At 34.7% G+C, this 16916-nt stretch overlaps 1 protein-coding gene across 1 annotated transcript in view; it reads right to left on the reverse strand.

Moving 5' to 3' along the window:
- MAP3K2 (mitogen-activated protein kinase kinase kinase 2) overlaps nt 1-16916 on the reverse strand; it is a 75366-nt gene that overhangs the window by 33846 nt on the left and 24604 nt on the right. Inside the window, exons 2-5 of the mRNA XM_045825865.1 lie at nt 12133-12202; nt 5211-5329; nt 4553-4593; nt 3223-3322 (exon numbers count right to left, since the gene is read on the reverse strand). Of these exons, the coding sequence (XP_045681821.1) occupies nt 3223-3322; nt 4553-4593; nt 5211-5329; nt 12133-12139 (267 nt within the window). The 5' untranslated portion in view covers nt 12140-12202. The remainder of the gene's footprint in view (nt 1-3222; nt 3323-4552; nt 4594-5210; nt 5330-12132; nt 12203-16916) is intronic.

Genomic DNA, 16916 nt, shown 5'->3' on the forward strand with positions numbered 1-16916 from the left:
AGACTTCCAGGAAGTTTAGGAAGTTCAGAGAGTCCCAAAGAAGTTGGACCCAAGGAAGCACACACTGAGGCACATCACCATTACATTACCCAAGATTAAAGAGGAGAGAATCTTAAAAGCAGCAAGAGGAAAGGAGACAGTTACTTACAAAGGAGTTCCCATAAGACTATCATCAGCTGATTTTGAGAAAGAAAACTTGTAGGCAAGAAGGGGCTGGAAAGAAGTATTCCAAGTCATGAAAGACAAGGACCTACATCCAAGGTTACTCTATCCAGCAAAGCTATCATTTAGAATGGGAGGGTAGATAGAGTGCTTTCCAGATAAGGTCAAGTTAAAAGGAGTTCATCATCACCAAGCCCTTATTATATGAAATGTTAAAGGGACTTCTCTAAGAAAAAGAAGATCAAAAATACGAACAAACAGTAAAATGATGACAAACACAACTATCAACAGCCAAACCTAAAAAAAAAAATGAAATAAGCAAACAAACAAAATAGGAACACATTCACAGAAATAGAGATCATATGGAGGGTTATCAGTGGGTATGGGGCTGGGGGAGAATGGGAAAAAAGGTACAGGGAATAAGCAGCATAAATGGTAGGTCCAAAATAGACAGGGGGAGGTTAAGAATAGTATGGGAAATGGAAAAATTAAGTAACTTAAATTTTTGACCCATAGACATGGACTAAGGTGGGGGAATGATGGTGGAAGGGGTTGTAGGGCAGAGCGGAATAAAGGAGAGAAATAAATCGGGCAACTGTAATAGCATAATCAATAAAGTATTTTTATAAATAAAAATAAATGACTAAATGTTTTAAAAATAAAGAGACAAAGATGGATCCGGATTTCCCTAGAATCATACTATAAGTAAAAGATTCAAGTTCAAGGCCGTTATATGGAAAGATACACCAGGAAACATTGGGAGGGAAATGGGGAAGACAGGGAAGAGAAGGAGACCCAAAAAGGGAATATTATCTAGCAAGTTACCACTGTGGGTAAGCACAGCCTATCCATCCCCAGCTCTTACCACATTCTTAATATACAGTTCAGCCTAGTTCCTATCCATACCCTTGAAAAGCCATCAGAGTCTCAAAGGCTGGCAGTGGGAAATCAGGCCAGTGCAAACAGATTGAGTACCAAGACAGGGTGAGGCAAAAAGATGCATTCGTGGCTAAAAGAATAGCCAAAAAGTATTCGAAATCTAAAATTTTAAGGTATTATTATATTATTGTTCTCATCACTTTGTTCAGGTATATTATTTTTTTGGAAATGGATTTTTAATCAACGTATTTTCTGTTTTTGGCTGTGTTTCTTTAGTCAAGCTACATAAGTATATTTTTTGCTTTAAATTAATAATTCATTTGAAAACCTAATATTTACAAATATTTTTATGTGTACAATGCTTTAACATCTAACAAAGCAATTTCACATATATTCTAAAATTAATTTTTCCTAAGCTTTCTACTGTCACTCTATTCCCACTGGTACTTTTTCTATTCCTGAAATACAGAAGTCTTTTCTATGATAGGACCTCTGCACTGGTTTCAAGCTTCTTTCTCTACCAAGCACATCCTTTCCCTCAAATTCTTTGCAGCATTGGCTTTTCAAACTTCAAGTCTCAGTAATTAAAAATTACCACCTCAGTTAGCTCTTTCTTAGTACTATCTAAATAGAAGACCTACTGCCCTTCCCTTTATTCTTTATCACAATACTTCATGCATTTCCTTCAAAGAACTTAATATATTGAAACAACTCTTTTATCAATCATCTGCTTCTACTACTACAAGTCTATAAATTCCATGAGGGGCTGCAATTCCTAAATCATAGCATTATGCCTGCCAAATTCAACAAGTATTTTCTGAGGGCATAAAAAAACAAAAACAAAAATAACAAAACAGTACAAATCAACAACTTAACAACATTATCCCTAAAAATTTTAAGATCTCAAAATCTTGAGATCTCACAGGATCTTAATGAAACCTGAGATATCATCTAATCCAATACAAATTTTACAGAAAGTTCAAAAGGAGTTTCCCCAGAACACAGAGCACCTCAGTGCCACAGGAAGTCCTTAAAATCCTGCACTGACCCCCAAATAGAAGCATGATCTAATGTCTTAAACCAACATGAAAACAATCCTATAAGTTTTAACTAAACTGTCTTACTACCAAAGCTCTATTGTCTCTGTAGTCAATAATGGAGTATAAGAAAACAAAGTTTATCAATAAAGTACATGAAGTAAAAATAAAACATAAATAAGCAGCAAACTTCTAAGTAATATACAAGGTCTGTCCAGAAAAAGTCCAGCCATTGTTAAATCACAAGAAAGGTTTGTACGACATCCAACGTAACCTGGCAGCCAAGGAGAGTGGACTGGAATGTGCATGCATGAACAATGATGACTTCACTGTACTAGTCAGTAGGGGTGGTAGACGCCACTGTGTGGGATGTGTACTGTGTGGCTGTTGCATTCAAAATGACTGAGTGAGTAAAGCAATGAATCTGCATCAAATTTTGCATTAAGCCTGCATGCTCCTCTGTGGAAACTATTCAGATGATTTAAGAGGTCACAGCTATAGGCAACTATAGCTGGTGACTGGCAGTTTCATTATGCAATACTCCTGCTCATGCATCACATCTTGTGTAGAGTTTTTTGGTGAAACGTCAAATCACCAAGATGACTCAGCCCTCCTATAGCCCAGATATGGCACCCTGCCACTTCTGGCTTTTTCCAAAACTAAAGTTACCTTTAAAAGGGAAGAAATTTAAGACCATCGATGAGATTCAGGAAAGTACAATGGGACATTGTATGGCGACTGGTAGAACTGTGTGAGGTCCCAAGATGCCTACTGTGAAGGGGACTGAGGCATCACTATCCTATGTACGATGTTTCTTGTATCTTCTGTTTTCTTCAATAAGTGTTTCTATTTTTCATATTATATGGCTGGATGCTTTCTACACAGGCTTTGAATATATTTCTTCCTTTTAATAGATTCTCATTCAATTATTTTCACCAGTAGTACCCTTTAATATTTTTGACAATGAAAAAATCCATTTTAATTAGTTCAAATTTACAAATTTAACTATGCTATATCATTTCTCTAATATACTATACCCTTATCAATCCCTAAATAAAAGCACAACAGTTCTAAAACAGTCTCTGAAATGAACACACTACTTTCTAAAATACGAACTACTTAAAGTTAAACTTTACATATTTACCTCATTATTGGTATAATGTAGATCCATAGACTGTCCAAAAGCAATTTTAGCTTTAGACCTCAGATCTTCCAGTTTAACTGGTCTGGGGAACTGAAGAATTCTGTATAAACAGAATTTTAAAATATTTTATTTTCTTAGGCATAGTTAAATTACATACTTGCAAGACTTATCTCTTGGAAAGAAAAATTAAAATTAAGTAAAAATGTAAATACTTACTTGAACACTACAACGGCTTACTTTTGATAAAGTGCACTGATTCTCAACATAAAGTTCAAAAACTCTGAAGTCTGTTCTATGCTAATAAAAATTATAATAAGGAAACTCAAAATTTTTAATTCTAGTTACTTCCTTCCTTTATCATAACAGATTGGCCTGTGTTGCCCCTGGGGAGCATGCACCTAAGCCTGGAGACTACTATACTGGACTATAATCTCTGTAAGGAAAAGGACCATCTGTTTCACTCATTTTATTTCTTCATGGCCCAGCAGATAGTAAGCACTCAATAAACAGTACTCCCTGAATGAAAAAAAAACTGTGAAAATATCCATAAAAGAATTGCAAATAGAAAAAAAGTAGATTGGACAACATTTGTATGGTATTATCTGGTATATTCCATTTTTAAAAAAATATCTGTGTAAAATATTTTTACATTTTAGGTTATGCAATTTGTGAGACTTTAAAGTCCTTAAAATAGACAGATCTTTCATTAAATTAATTTAATGAGACATGAATGACAAAAATGAAATCCCATATTCTGCAACTCCTATTAAGCTTGTCAGTAACACTGTTGTTAACCATTACCAACTACCTCCACTACTATACTAAGACAGATACCCAGAAGAAGACTAGGCGTACATCTCTGCTAAATAATTTATAGCCGTCATTCCAAATCACTTCTCTCAATGGTACTAATTAAATACATGTCATATCATTGAGGCCTCTTGAGAATAATCAAAATTGTGAATGTTAAGTCCACATACATAAATTCTGTACAGTATACGAAGCAATAATACAATTATAAGGAGAAATATATTTAATTTCCACTGATTAAAAATAAAAAGAAATGGTAATATTTAAAGGCTTCATTATGCAAAGATTTATTTCCTAATACTGCAAAGTAAAAACATTTATCATTTCCAATGTTTAGCATGAATTTTGACAGCTTCTATCTTAAGTCTATATACATTGTTACACATTACCAAGAATTATTCCATTCCCAATTTGTAAACCATGAACCTTCATTAAAATCTAGAAGGAACCTCCAGTAGCTTTAACTAGAATACACACTTAATTAAATCAATAATCTGAAATGCAATGCTTCTTTCCTTACCTTTTTTCTCCTCTATGTTCAAATTTGACTCGGACATCGTTCTGTAATGAAATGATAACCTCAGAAATCAAATGAATTTCTAGAATTCCTAAATCTTTTTCTTAGTCACTCATTTAAAGCAGAGTAGAAGGGGAAGGAGGTTTCATTTCAGTATTAACTCTAATAAATTGACAGGGTCTGCCAAAGAGCCAAGTTGAGAATTATGTAGCTGAATCTGGGATCAACAAAAAAGACCACCAAGATCTGTTAGTAATGGAATCATAAGTATGAGACATATGCTAGTCCTGTCAAAGGGAAATATAGGATAATGTATGTCCACTTTTCATGTCGCCACCCCAAACAAATTTTATCTGTAAGAATGAAAGTGATCCTTATTTGGAAATATACAGATTACTGTAAATAAAAACAATTTGCTTATCTTAAGTGCTTTACAAATGGATAGAATATCAGCTTTAGAAAGCAGTTACCACATTAAATGAAACTCTACCGTTTTTTTTTTAAATACACACCCTTTATGGAAAAAATTGTTCAACAAAATAATTGATTCAAAAGTATAAAAGCTGAACACTTTAAGCAAAACCTCTATAAGATCAGGATATTCAAGAAAAATAACTCACAGAACAATATAGATCTATTAAAATATTATTAAAACAAATACCTGCTTTTTTGGTGATAAAGATTTTGTTTTTCTGGTTTCCTGTAAGGATAATGCTGGTCGACTTGCCTTATGCAGAACAGCCAAATCTTGCATGATTGAGTTCAAAGCTTGCTGATCATCTAGATATTTTTAAAATAACATATTCAGAATTGTAATTTCAATGTGTATTTGCTATTGACATCCAACACAACGATGAAATTTAATGCAAAAAATGCATCTAAAACATGTTCAAAGACTACACTTCTGTTATTTTTGTGACATTAAATAGCACTAGACTCAAGCACTAGATATCGCACACATGAGACATTTACAGGCAAGATAAAGTCATTCTGTCTTAGACTGGTGTGGTTCAGTTGGTTGGGCATCATCTCGCAAAGTAAAAGTTCGCAAGTTCAATTCCCAGTCAGGGCACACACCTGGGTTTCAGGTTCAGTCCCTGTACAGGGTGCATAGAGGAGGTAACAGATGGATGTTTCTTTCTTACATCAATGTTTCTCCCTGTCTCCCTCCCTTCTCCTCTCTCTAAAAGTAAAAAAATAAAATCTTTTGTTTAAAAAAAGATACAGTTATTCTGCTTCTTCTATTATGTGACATCCTAGGATACGGGTCAAAACAGCCCTTTTAATTCTTTTCTATGACATGTGAACAAAACATCACAAGACATCTAAAATATTAATCTAGAAAAAGTGGCATGGGGGGATTAATATCAACATTACTTAAGCATTTATGTCCAAAGTATAAATTCCTCTTAGAGCTTTGTCTTTCGTCAGTACTTCAAGTCAGAAACAATAAAAGGCTTTACCTGTGGGTAATGACCTACTGACTTTATGAACTGTTTTCTTGAACTTCTTCACCATAAATTTCAGTAAAACTACAAACACTTAAGACTATTTAATGATCTCAGATAGGAACAGTTCAAATATTAACAATACAAGAAAAAATCCATTCCTAAGGGGGGGAAAAAAAAAACTAAACCCATAAAACTGAATGAAAGAATCATAAACCATTAAATTTTAATTTCTTCATTAGAAATGTCAATTATATGCTGTCTGGAAAACTTCAGAGAAAATGTAATTGCCTTTCACTAGTAAGTTAATTACACTAATAATAATCAATAATTGGTAAATAAAGGAATTGAGGGACTTTACAGCTTACATTTAAAAAAGTAAACCATCTTCGTGAGTAATAAATTTATGTTCCAGAGTAGTAATAATTTGTGTTCCAGTGCAGTGGCAATTAAAACATTCTTTATCTTGTAACGAAAAAATCATTAACAAGAATGTGGCTGTATCAGTCTTTCAAACACACAAATAGCTGACTTCTGTAATATACTAATTTTTTTGTAACACTCAATCTATTGTTATGTAGTAGAACTAAAATTAAAATTAATGGCTCCAAGGATTTTAATAATAAATTCTGGGTTTAGAGAAAATTTTATAACTAACCTTAATAAAATAAAATTTTATTTTGTTAGCTTAGCCAAAGAATAACAGAGCCAGTGGATAAAACATAATCACAACGTGTGTCCTGTCCATGGGTCCAAGCCAAACTATGTCATTTTTTTGATAAAAATAAATCTCCCCTCAGAAAAACAATTAGCTGAAAATGAGCTCAACTGGAATAAACTTATCTGATGTAACCTTCCTGAGAAAAGTAAGATCTTCAATTCTGCACTAGATGAGGGAAATTCTAATATTTAAACATATTTATGTTTTAATTATTTTCATTATTAGAAAATCTTAAACATGTGAATTTAGACATTATCATATGTTTAGTATCACAACACCAAAATAAATAAGTGCCTGGGAAGACTTTGGCCTAAATCCTTATCACATTTATAGATAATAATTTCCTTGTTTAAAAAAAAGTACCATTTTCTATCTATCGTACATATACAAAAGAGAAGCATTTGAATCAAAGTAACTCCTTAGAGAGATAACATACTAATAAAGAACAATTTAATTGAGTTCCTTCTTTTTCTGGCTTGACGAAGAATCACATGGTAGATAAATACCCAAGGGAAACTTACTTTGAGGGAACTGACAAGGTATAAGCTAATAAATCTACAAAACATCAAGCAAAGTGATAAGCTGAAATACACCATGAGCACTATTCTAACAATTCTAAAGACTGTTTATTAAGAACCTCATCCAGCCAAGATGGAAGCATAGGTATATATGCTTCACTTTGTCAGAAAACCAAAAGAAGGATAAAAAAACAATTTAAAAACAAAAACAACCAGAATTGGCAGAAAATCAAACTGTGTGGAAATCAGACAACCACAGAGTTAAGAAGAAACATTCACCCAGACTGTTAGGAGGGATGAAGACAGGCAGCCAGGGTGCAGAGGACACAGTAAGGTGGTGGTTGGTGAAACAAGGTGGGCAAGGCAGCAGCTGGCAGACTGAATGGTCCCACATTCACATATGGATAAACCCAGAGGAACAACTAGAGAGAGAGACAAACTGCAGAACACAGAGTTTCAGTGTGGGAAAATGAAGCCTCAAAATCTCTGGCTGTAAAAATCTGTGAATGTTGCAAAGGTGGGAGAAACTGCCAATCTCACAGGAGAGCCCACTGGAGGGGCCCACGAGGTCCTAGAATGTACATAAGCCCACCCACCCAGGAATCAGTACCAGAGCAGCCCCTTGAAGGGCACAATTCACTTGTGAGTAGCGGGGGAAGTGACTGAAAGTGGGGCAAGAGCCAAGTATCATTGTTCCCTCTCTGATGCCTCCCCCAGGTACAGAGCAAATTGGGTTGCCCCACCCTAGCAAATACCTAAGGCTCCACACCATAGACAAATAAATATGAGCCAAATGAAAGAACAGATCAAAATTCCAGAAAAAGAACTAAGTAATGAGGTGATAGCCAACCTATCAGATGCAGAGTTCAAAACACTGGTAATCAGGATTCGGACAGAAATGACTGAGTACAGATACAAAATAAAGAAAGTGAAGCCTATAAGAAGTGAAATAAAGAAAAACATACAGGGAACCAATAGTGAAGGGAAAGAAACCAAGACTCAAATCAATGATCTGAACAAAAGGAAGAAATAAACATTCAAACAGGCCAAAATGAAAAAACAAGAGTTCAAAAAAATGAGGAAAGGCTTAGGAACCTCTGGTACAACTTTAAACATTCCAACATCTGAATCATAAGGGAGTCAGAAAAAGATGAGGAAGAGCAAGAAATTGAAAACTTATTTGAAAAAATAATGGAGAACTTCCCCAATCTGGTGAAGGAAATAGATATACAAGTCCAGGAAACTCAATGAGTCCCAAACAAGTTGGACCCAAAGAAGACCACACCAAGACACATCATAATTAAATTACTGAAGATTAAAGATAAAGAGAGAATCTTAAAAGCAGCAAGACAAAAGGAGACAGTTACCCACAAAGGAGTTCCCATCAGACTATTAGCTGATTTCTCAAAAGAAACCTTGCAGGTAAGAAGCAGCTGGAAAGAAGTATTCAAGTCATGAAATTCAAGGACCTACATCCAAGATTCCTCTGTCCAGCAAAGCTTTCATTTAGAATGGAAAGGCAAATCAAGTGCTTCCCAGATAAAGTCAAGTTAAAGGAGTTCATCATTACCAAGTCTTTATTATATGAAATGTTAAAGGGACTTGTCTAAGAAATAGAAGAAGATCAAAAACTATGAACAGTAAAATTACAACAAGTTCACAACTATCAACAACTGAACCTAAAAAAACAAAAACAGACTAAGCAAACATCTAGAACAGAAACAGAATCACCGAAATGGAGATCACATGGAGGGTTATCAGTGGGAAGAGGGAGAATGGGGGAAAAGGTACAGAGAATAAGAAGCATAATTGGTAGGTACAAAATAGACAGGGGGAGGTTAAGAACAGTATAGGAAATGGAGAAACTAAAGAACTTATTTGTATGACCCATGGATATGAACTAAAGGGCAAGGGATACTGGAGGGAATGGGGGTAGAGGGAGATAAAGGGGAGGAAAAATTGGGACAATTGTAATAGCATAATCAACAAAGTACAGCTAAAAAAAGAGTCTCTTTGATGGTCATAGATACTAGGCAGATAAGACAGGTTATAAATGCTCTAAGGATCAAGAATTGATTCAACAGGCAGTATAGATGCCCAGAGGACTCCACAGTCTAACCAATAGTCACTTAGAAGAAGCAGTGAGTTTCTCACACATGTTGAAAGGACTTTTAGTTGAGCATAAAATCAGAAAGTATTTGGGAAACAATTTCAAATAAAATCTTTTACTAGACACATTTAATTAGATACCTTATATGTTTATTCATCATACTTAAAAAACAATTAGAGGAGAACATCCTCAATAAAAATTTCAAATATCTGCGATTTACATTTTAAAATATTCATGTTTTTCTATGACTACTTTGGTATATGTTTTAAGCAGTGGCTGTTCTTTGTTTTGTTACTTACTGTAGTATTATTTGAGAAGTATGGTGGAAATCAATTTAATACACAGTTCAGACTGCAAGTAAGAGTAACCAAAACAAAAAATTGATAGGAGTTCAGTAAAAAAAATATACCCAATTTGAAGCTGACAAAAGTGAAGAATTTGGACCAATGATGGCACTACATTCATGGTTACAAAGACAAAGTGGAAATTTAAAAAGTAGGAAAAGTGACACTTTGGCTTACATACTTCCTTAAGTAAACACTTTGAAAGTGTGCTAGCACTTTCATTAAAGAACATAGACAAAGTTAAGCCCTTTGGCTATAATGTTATATACATATGTAATAGTAATACATTTGTTAAGCAAGTAGTAGGAAAAGTGTGACTAACACAAACATAGGCATATATACATCTGACTTAAGATATAGGTATAAATCTAAGTTTAAAAACTTTGCTTGGATGGATGGGCCATTCACTCCATTTCTTTCTAGTGCTTCCCTGTTCAATCCCTTATTCACAATGTAATCCACAACTCCAAGGAGAAAAGAAAAAAAAGGTAAAGAAGAGAAACTGATATGTAAACCAAACACCCACAATCCATTTCCATTCTTTAGCTTGTCTTTCCATTAACATTATAATATCAAATATTCACAAAAACTGTAAAATATACACTCTCTGAGTGCCAATTATTTGCTGCTCTATTATAAAATTTTATAATTTATTATTTTTATGGTATTTTCTTTATCTATTGCTGGGTAATTAGAACAATAATTTCTTCAGCATTCTTTCAATCTATAAAAGTTCAGGGGGAAAGGGGAAGGGTTTGCATGAACAAGTATAAAGGACACATGGACAATAACATGGGGGGTGGAAACAGGAGTGAGGTGGGGAGGGCGGTGGGGGCTGAGATGGGGTAAAAGGCAGAAAACTGTACTTGAACAACAATTAAAATTTTAAAAAAGAAAGTCAGGTTTATTTACAAATATCTTTCTGGCCATCAGACTCTTAGAAAATCCATCTTAACAGTTTATTTTGAATGTCTCTTCAATGGCCTGCATTATTAAATGGTCATTTCAAAACTGTAACAATGTAAGTAAGAGGTATTTTAACTGAAAATCTGTACGTAAATATAAAACATTACATAAATCTATATTATAAAATTTCTTTTTTATCTTTATTATTACTTTTTCAATGATAGTTTACATTCAATATTATTTTATATTAGTTTCAGGCATACAACATAGTAGTTAGAGAGTCATATACCTCATAAAGTGTTCCCCCTGATATTTCCAGTACACAAATGGCACCATACATAGTTATTACAATATTAATGACTATAGTTCCTATGCTATACTTTAATCCCCATGACTATTTTGTAACTACCAATCTGTACTTCTCAATTCCTCACCTTTTACACCCAGTTCCCCAACCTCCCTCCCCTCTGGCAGGCATCAGTCTGTTTTCTACACTTATGACTCTGATTTTTATTTGTTCATTTATATTGTTCTTTAAATTCCACATATAAGTAAAAAAATATGGCATTTGGCTTTGTCTGACTGGTTTATTTCACTTAGCATAATACCCTCTTGGTCCATCCATGCTATTGCAAATGGTAAGATTTCATTTTTTAAGTCCAAGTACTATTCCATTGTATGTATGTATTGGGTTGGCCAAACAGTCCATTTAGTATTTTTCCATAAAATAAAAGACACATTTTTCATTTTCACCTATAACTTTATTAATCTGGATATTTTGAGTATGTTGTCTATCTCCCGCTATTGGCTTCCAGTGGGTAGAGGCCAGGTGTGCTACTAAACACATTCCAGTGCATAAGACAGCCAGCCCCACAGTGAAGAATTGTTTGGCCAAAATGTCAATAGTACCAAGAAACTTTGCAAACCACTTCTGATATATTTGATAAGTCACAGCAGCTTCTCCATGCACAGCATAAAGATGCAAATCTTTCTTTGCATTTGTTGTATTTTTACCTTTCTTGAAATAATAAAGAATGATATGCCAAAAATCTTGCTTATTTTCTTCCATCTTCAATATTAAAATGGCTACACAGAAATTCACTAATTTTGATTTTTTAAAAATGCATACTGACATGATAGCTGTCATAATACAATCTAACAAAATTGTTTCAAATGAAGTCAAAAACAGCTAAGCACTACTGGAGCCATCTTTTTGGCCAACCCTGCACCACAGCTTTTTTACCCACTTGTTTACTGACAGGCACTTGGGTCACTTTCAGAACTTGTCTATTGTAAATAATGCTACAGTGAACATAGGGGTGCATATATTCTTTCAAATTAGTGTTTTGGGTTTCTTTGACTATATACCCATAAGTAGAATTGCTGGGTCATAAAGCAGTTCCATTTTAAAATATTTGAAAGCCTTCCATACTGTTTTCCATAGTGGTTGCAAGTTTATCATGAACACAGAGAAAAAAATTTGCCCCCATTTTATCCTTTAATTATAGACAAAATATTCTTTTAAATTAAACTCACCCATCATGGCAAACCAGGTCAACAATCTGGAAATTAGGGAAATGGTTCTCCCATCAGCATTCTTTACTACCTTAGGAGGTTAAAAGAAAAACCATTAATAATAATAAGAGACAAAAGAGGCAGACACACACACAAATACCAATGAGAAACACAATATTAGTATTTCATGCATCTTGTTGAGGACAGGTCCTTTATTTTTCCCACTCAATTATTGAGAATGAAGGAAAAAATCACTATTATTTTATATTGAATTTAACTCAGTGTTTTTCACATTCCTGTCTATGAAAGCTTAAAAAAAAAAAAGAACTTTTGAAAGTCAAAAACCTTAGGAGACAATCCAATAAACTCAAATTCCTACAGGGCAATGGCAGAGATAAGTAAAAAGAGTCTAGGACATCAACAACAAAAAAAAAAACCAGTAAAGACTTACCAAAATTCTCCCTTCCATAAGAGAAAAAAAGGTCAGGATCAATTTTATCAGAACTCTGAAATTAACCAAAGGCTAGCAGGAGCAGCAATCTAGGCAGCATTTAATTATCTCAATAAAAAGAGACAGCCTTGTTGTGTTCTGATCCTTCCTATTTCTATCACCCTGCCCTTCATTCCCAGCTTCAAAGTAGCAGTTAAACCAATAGCCTACATGCACCATGGAAATGAGCAGCCTGGAAGCCACAAGAGAGGACAGATGGGTCAGAAATACCTTCAAAGTCCAAGTCTCCCAAAATTATCATTAATTGACCTATCTAGTGGTTGGATGGTAGGCCCCACCTGAAACACTGTCGTTATTTAATCTGACTCAAAGCTCTTACAGTGCAAAACGCTTGAGGTGTTTGTCAAAACCAATCAGGTAGTTATTGAATTATTTCAAATGTCTAAGGAAGGGGAAAACAGTTGGGGGCAAAACAACAGATTAAGAAAAAACAATTTTTTTAGGAATGCTGAGGAATGACATGTCAACAGAAAACTTTTGAGAATCTACAACAGGTTTCTGGGGATATTCAAGTCAAACAGGGGAATGAATAAACAAACCGAGGGATATCTAGACAATGAAATATTTATTCAGTGATAAAGAGAACTGAACTATCAAGCCACAGAAAGACATGGATGAGTCTTAAATGTGTATTTCTAAGTGAAAGAACCCAACATTAAAAAGCTATGTACTGTATAATTCAAAGTGTATGATTTTCTGTAAAAGACAAAACTATGGCAACAGTAAAAGCATCAGTGGCTGCCAGGAATCCAGAGGAGGGAAGGAAGAATAGGTGGCCAGCAGAGATTTTTAGGACAATGAAACTATTCTGTAATGATACTAGAGTAATGATAGATACATGTCATTATACATTTCTCAAGATCCATAGGCTATTAAACACAAAGTGTGAACTTAATGTAAACTTGGACTTTAGGTATAGGGAATATTAATGTATTGATACAGGCCCATCAATTGTAATGAACATATCATTAACCCGAGATGTTAATAATAAAAGAAACCAGGATGGGGTGAGGGGCATATGGGAATTCTGCACTTTACATTCAATGTTTTCGTAAAACTAAAACTGTTCAAAAGAATAAAGTAAAATTCTCCACTACTCACCTTGAGGAAAAGGCAGAAAAGAAAACCCCACAACATTCCAAAAGAATGGCCGTCTGAGTGTTGGCAAGAATCTTATGTAACTAAAATATTCATATTGCTGGTAAAGAACGTCACATGGTACAACCACTTTAGAAAATATTTTGTCAATTTCTACTCAGATCAGGAACAAGAGAAGGATGCCTGCTTTCATCACTCCTTTTCAACATAGTATTGGAAGTCCTAGCCATAGCAATCAGACAAGAAAAAGAAATAATAGGCATCCAAATTGGAAAGGAGGAAGCAAAACTGTCGTTGTTTGCAGGCAACATGATAGTGTACACAGAAAATCCTATAGACCCCACACAAAAAAAGACTGGACCTAATAAGTGAGTTTACAAACAAGTGGTATACAAAGTCAACAGTCAGAAATCAAAGGCGTTTTTGTACACCAACAATGAAATATCAGAAACACAAATCAGGAAAAAAATCTCATTTGATATACCAACAAGAAAAATAAAGTACCTAGGAATAAACCAAACCAAGGAGGTAAAAGACCTATACTCAGAAAACTACACAACACTGAAGAAAGAAATTAAGGAACACACAAACAAATGGAAGCATGTACCATGTTCATGGACTGGAAGAATTAACATCATGAAAATATCCATAATACCCAAAGCAATTTATAGATTCAATGCAATCCCTATTAAAGTAACAATGACATATTTCACAGATATAGAACAAACATTTCAGAAATGTTTATGGAACCATAAACGACTCCAAATAGCTGCAGCAATTTTGAGAAAGAGCAACAAAGTAGGAGGGATCACAATACCTCGTATCGAACTGTATTACAAAGCCACTGTAATCAAAACAGCCTGGTACTGGCATAAGAACAGACACATAGACCAATGGAACAGAACAGAGAGTCCAGAAATAAACCCAAGTCTCGATGGTCAATTCATATTTGACAAAGGGGGCAGAAGCATAAAATGGAGTAAAAATAGCCTCTTCAACAAAGGGTTTTGGGAAATCTGGACAGCTACATGCAAAAAAATTAAAATTAAACTCGATTACCAACTTACACCATACACAAAAATAGACTCAAGGTAGATAAAAGACTTAAATATAAGATGTGACAACATAAAATTCCTAGAGAAAAACATAGGAAGGAAAATCTCAGATATTCCATGCAGCAATATTTTCACTGATATGCCCCCTAGAGCAAGGGACATAAAGGAAAGAATAAACATATGGGATCTCATCAAATTAAAAAGCTTCTGCATGGCTAAAGAAAACAGCAGTAAAATTAAAAGAGAAACAACTGTATGGGAAAACGTATTTGCCAATGATACCTAGGGCAAGGGTTTGATCTCCAAAATATACAAAGAACTCACATGACTCCACTCTGAGAAGACAAACAACTCAATTAAAAAATGGGCAAAAGACCTGAACAAACACTTCTCCAACGAAGACATACAGAGGGCCCAGAAACATATGAAAAGATGTTCAGCATCGTTAGCTGTCAGAGAACCTCAAATTAAAACTACAAGGAGATACCACTTCACACCTGTCAGAATGGCCATCATAAACAAATCAACAAACAACAAGTGCTAGAGAGGTTGTGGAGAAAAGGGAACCCTGGTGCACTGTTGGTAGGACTGGAGACTGGTGCAGCCTCTGTGGAAAACAGCATGGAATTTTCTCAGAAAACAAAAAATGGAACTGCCTTTTGACCCAGCAATTCCACTGCTGGGATTATATCCTAAGAACCCTGAAACACCAATTCAAAACCTATGCACCTCAATGTTCATAGCAGCACAATTTACAATAGCCAAGTGCTTGAAGCAACCTAAGTGCCCATCAGTAAATGAATGGATCAAAAAACTCTGGTACATTTACACGATGGAATACTACACAGTAGAAAGAAAGAGCGAGCTTCTATCCTTTGCAACAGCATGGATGGAACTGGAGAGCATTATGCTAAGTGAAATAAGGCAAGAGGTAAAAGACAAATACCATATGATCTCATCTTTAAGTAGAACCTAATCAATAAAACAAACAAGCAAAATATAACCAGAGACAATGAAATAAAGAATAATCTGACAGTAACAAGAGGGGAGGTGGGAGGAGATAATTGGGGGGGGAAGGGGGAATGAATTTCAGGAACAATTATAAAGGACACATGGACAAAACCAAGGAGGATAGTATCAGGGGAAGGAGGTGGGGACAGCTGAGGTGGGGGTGGAGTGATGGGGGGAAATGCAGACAACTGTACTTGAACAAAAAGAAAATATTTTGCCAATTTCTTCTGACCACCCATTCCACTCCTAGGTATTTACTCAAGAAAAATAAATGCATCTGTCCATACAAATACTTGTACACAAATATGCATAGCAGCTTTTTATGTAATAGTCACAAATTAGAAATTTGAATGTTGCCCTGGCTGGCGTAGCTCAGTGGATTGAGCGCAGGCTGCGAACCAAAGTGTCACAGGTTCGATTCCCAGTCAGGGCACATACCTGGGTTGCAGGTCATGGCCCCCAGCCCCCCAGCAACCGCACATTGATGTTTCTCTCTCTCTCTCTCTTTCTCCCTTCCTTCCCTCTCTAAAAATAAATAAATAAAATATTTTAAAAAATAAAAGAAACTTGAATGTTCATCAGCAGGTGAATATTCACTTGCAATGACAAAAAGCAGATCACTGGTTGCCTAGGCACAATGGATAGAGGCAAGATAATGATAGGATTACAAAGAACAGGAAGAACCTATATGAGATAATGAATATGTTTACTATCTCGATAAAGGGATTATTTCACAGATATATACATGTCAAAATTTCCCAAATCATACTTTAAATGTACAGTTCATGTCAATTATCTCCATCTAGCTACATAATTTTTGCACGTATGTAGGACAAACCATATATCCCAATTTGCAGATGAATAACTAAAACTAGATTACAAATTTCTTAAAAGCTTATTTTACTGATTCCATTTGACAGTCTTAAGATTTTCAATAATTGAATAGTTATTGAAAGTGAATTTTAAAAATTAAAGTTGTAAGGAAAAAGAAAACCAATGCGAATACTCCCATTCAAAAACCTATTTTATATACTCTATTACCAAACAATAAAAAAAGTATTAAAACTTCCATAAAGCCCTGTGCAGGTGACTTAGTTGGTTGGTGCTTCATCCTGTACACCAAAAGGTTG

The sequence above is a fragment of the Phyllostomus hastatus genome, unplaced genomic scaffold (assembly GCF_019186645.2).
Source record: "Phyllostomus hastatus isolate PE091 unplaced genomic scaffold, TTU_PhHast_1.1 phas_scaffold_60, whole genome shotgun sequence".
Classification (NCBI taxonomy): Eukaryota; Metazoa; Chordata; class Mammalia; order Chiroptera; family Phyllostomidae; genus Phyllostomus; species Phyllostomus hastatus.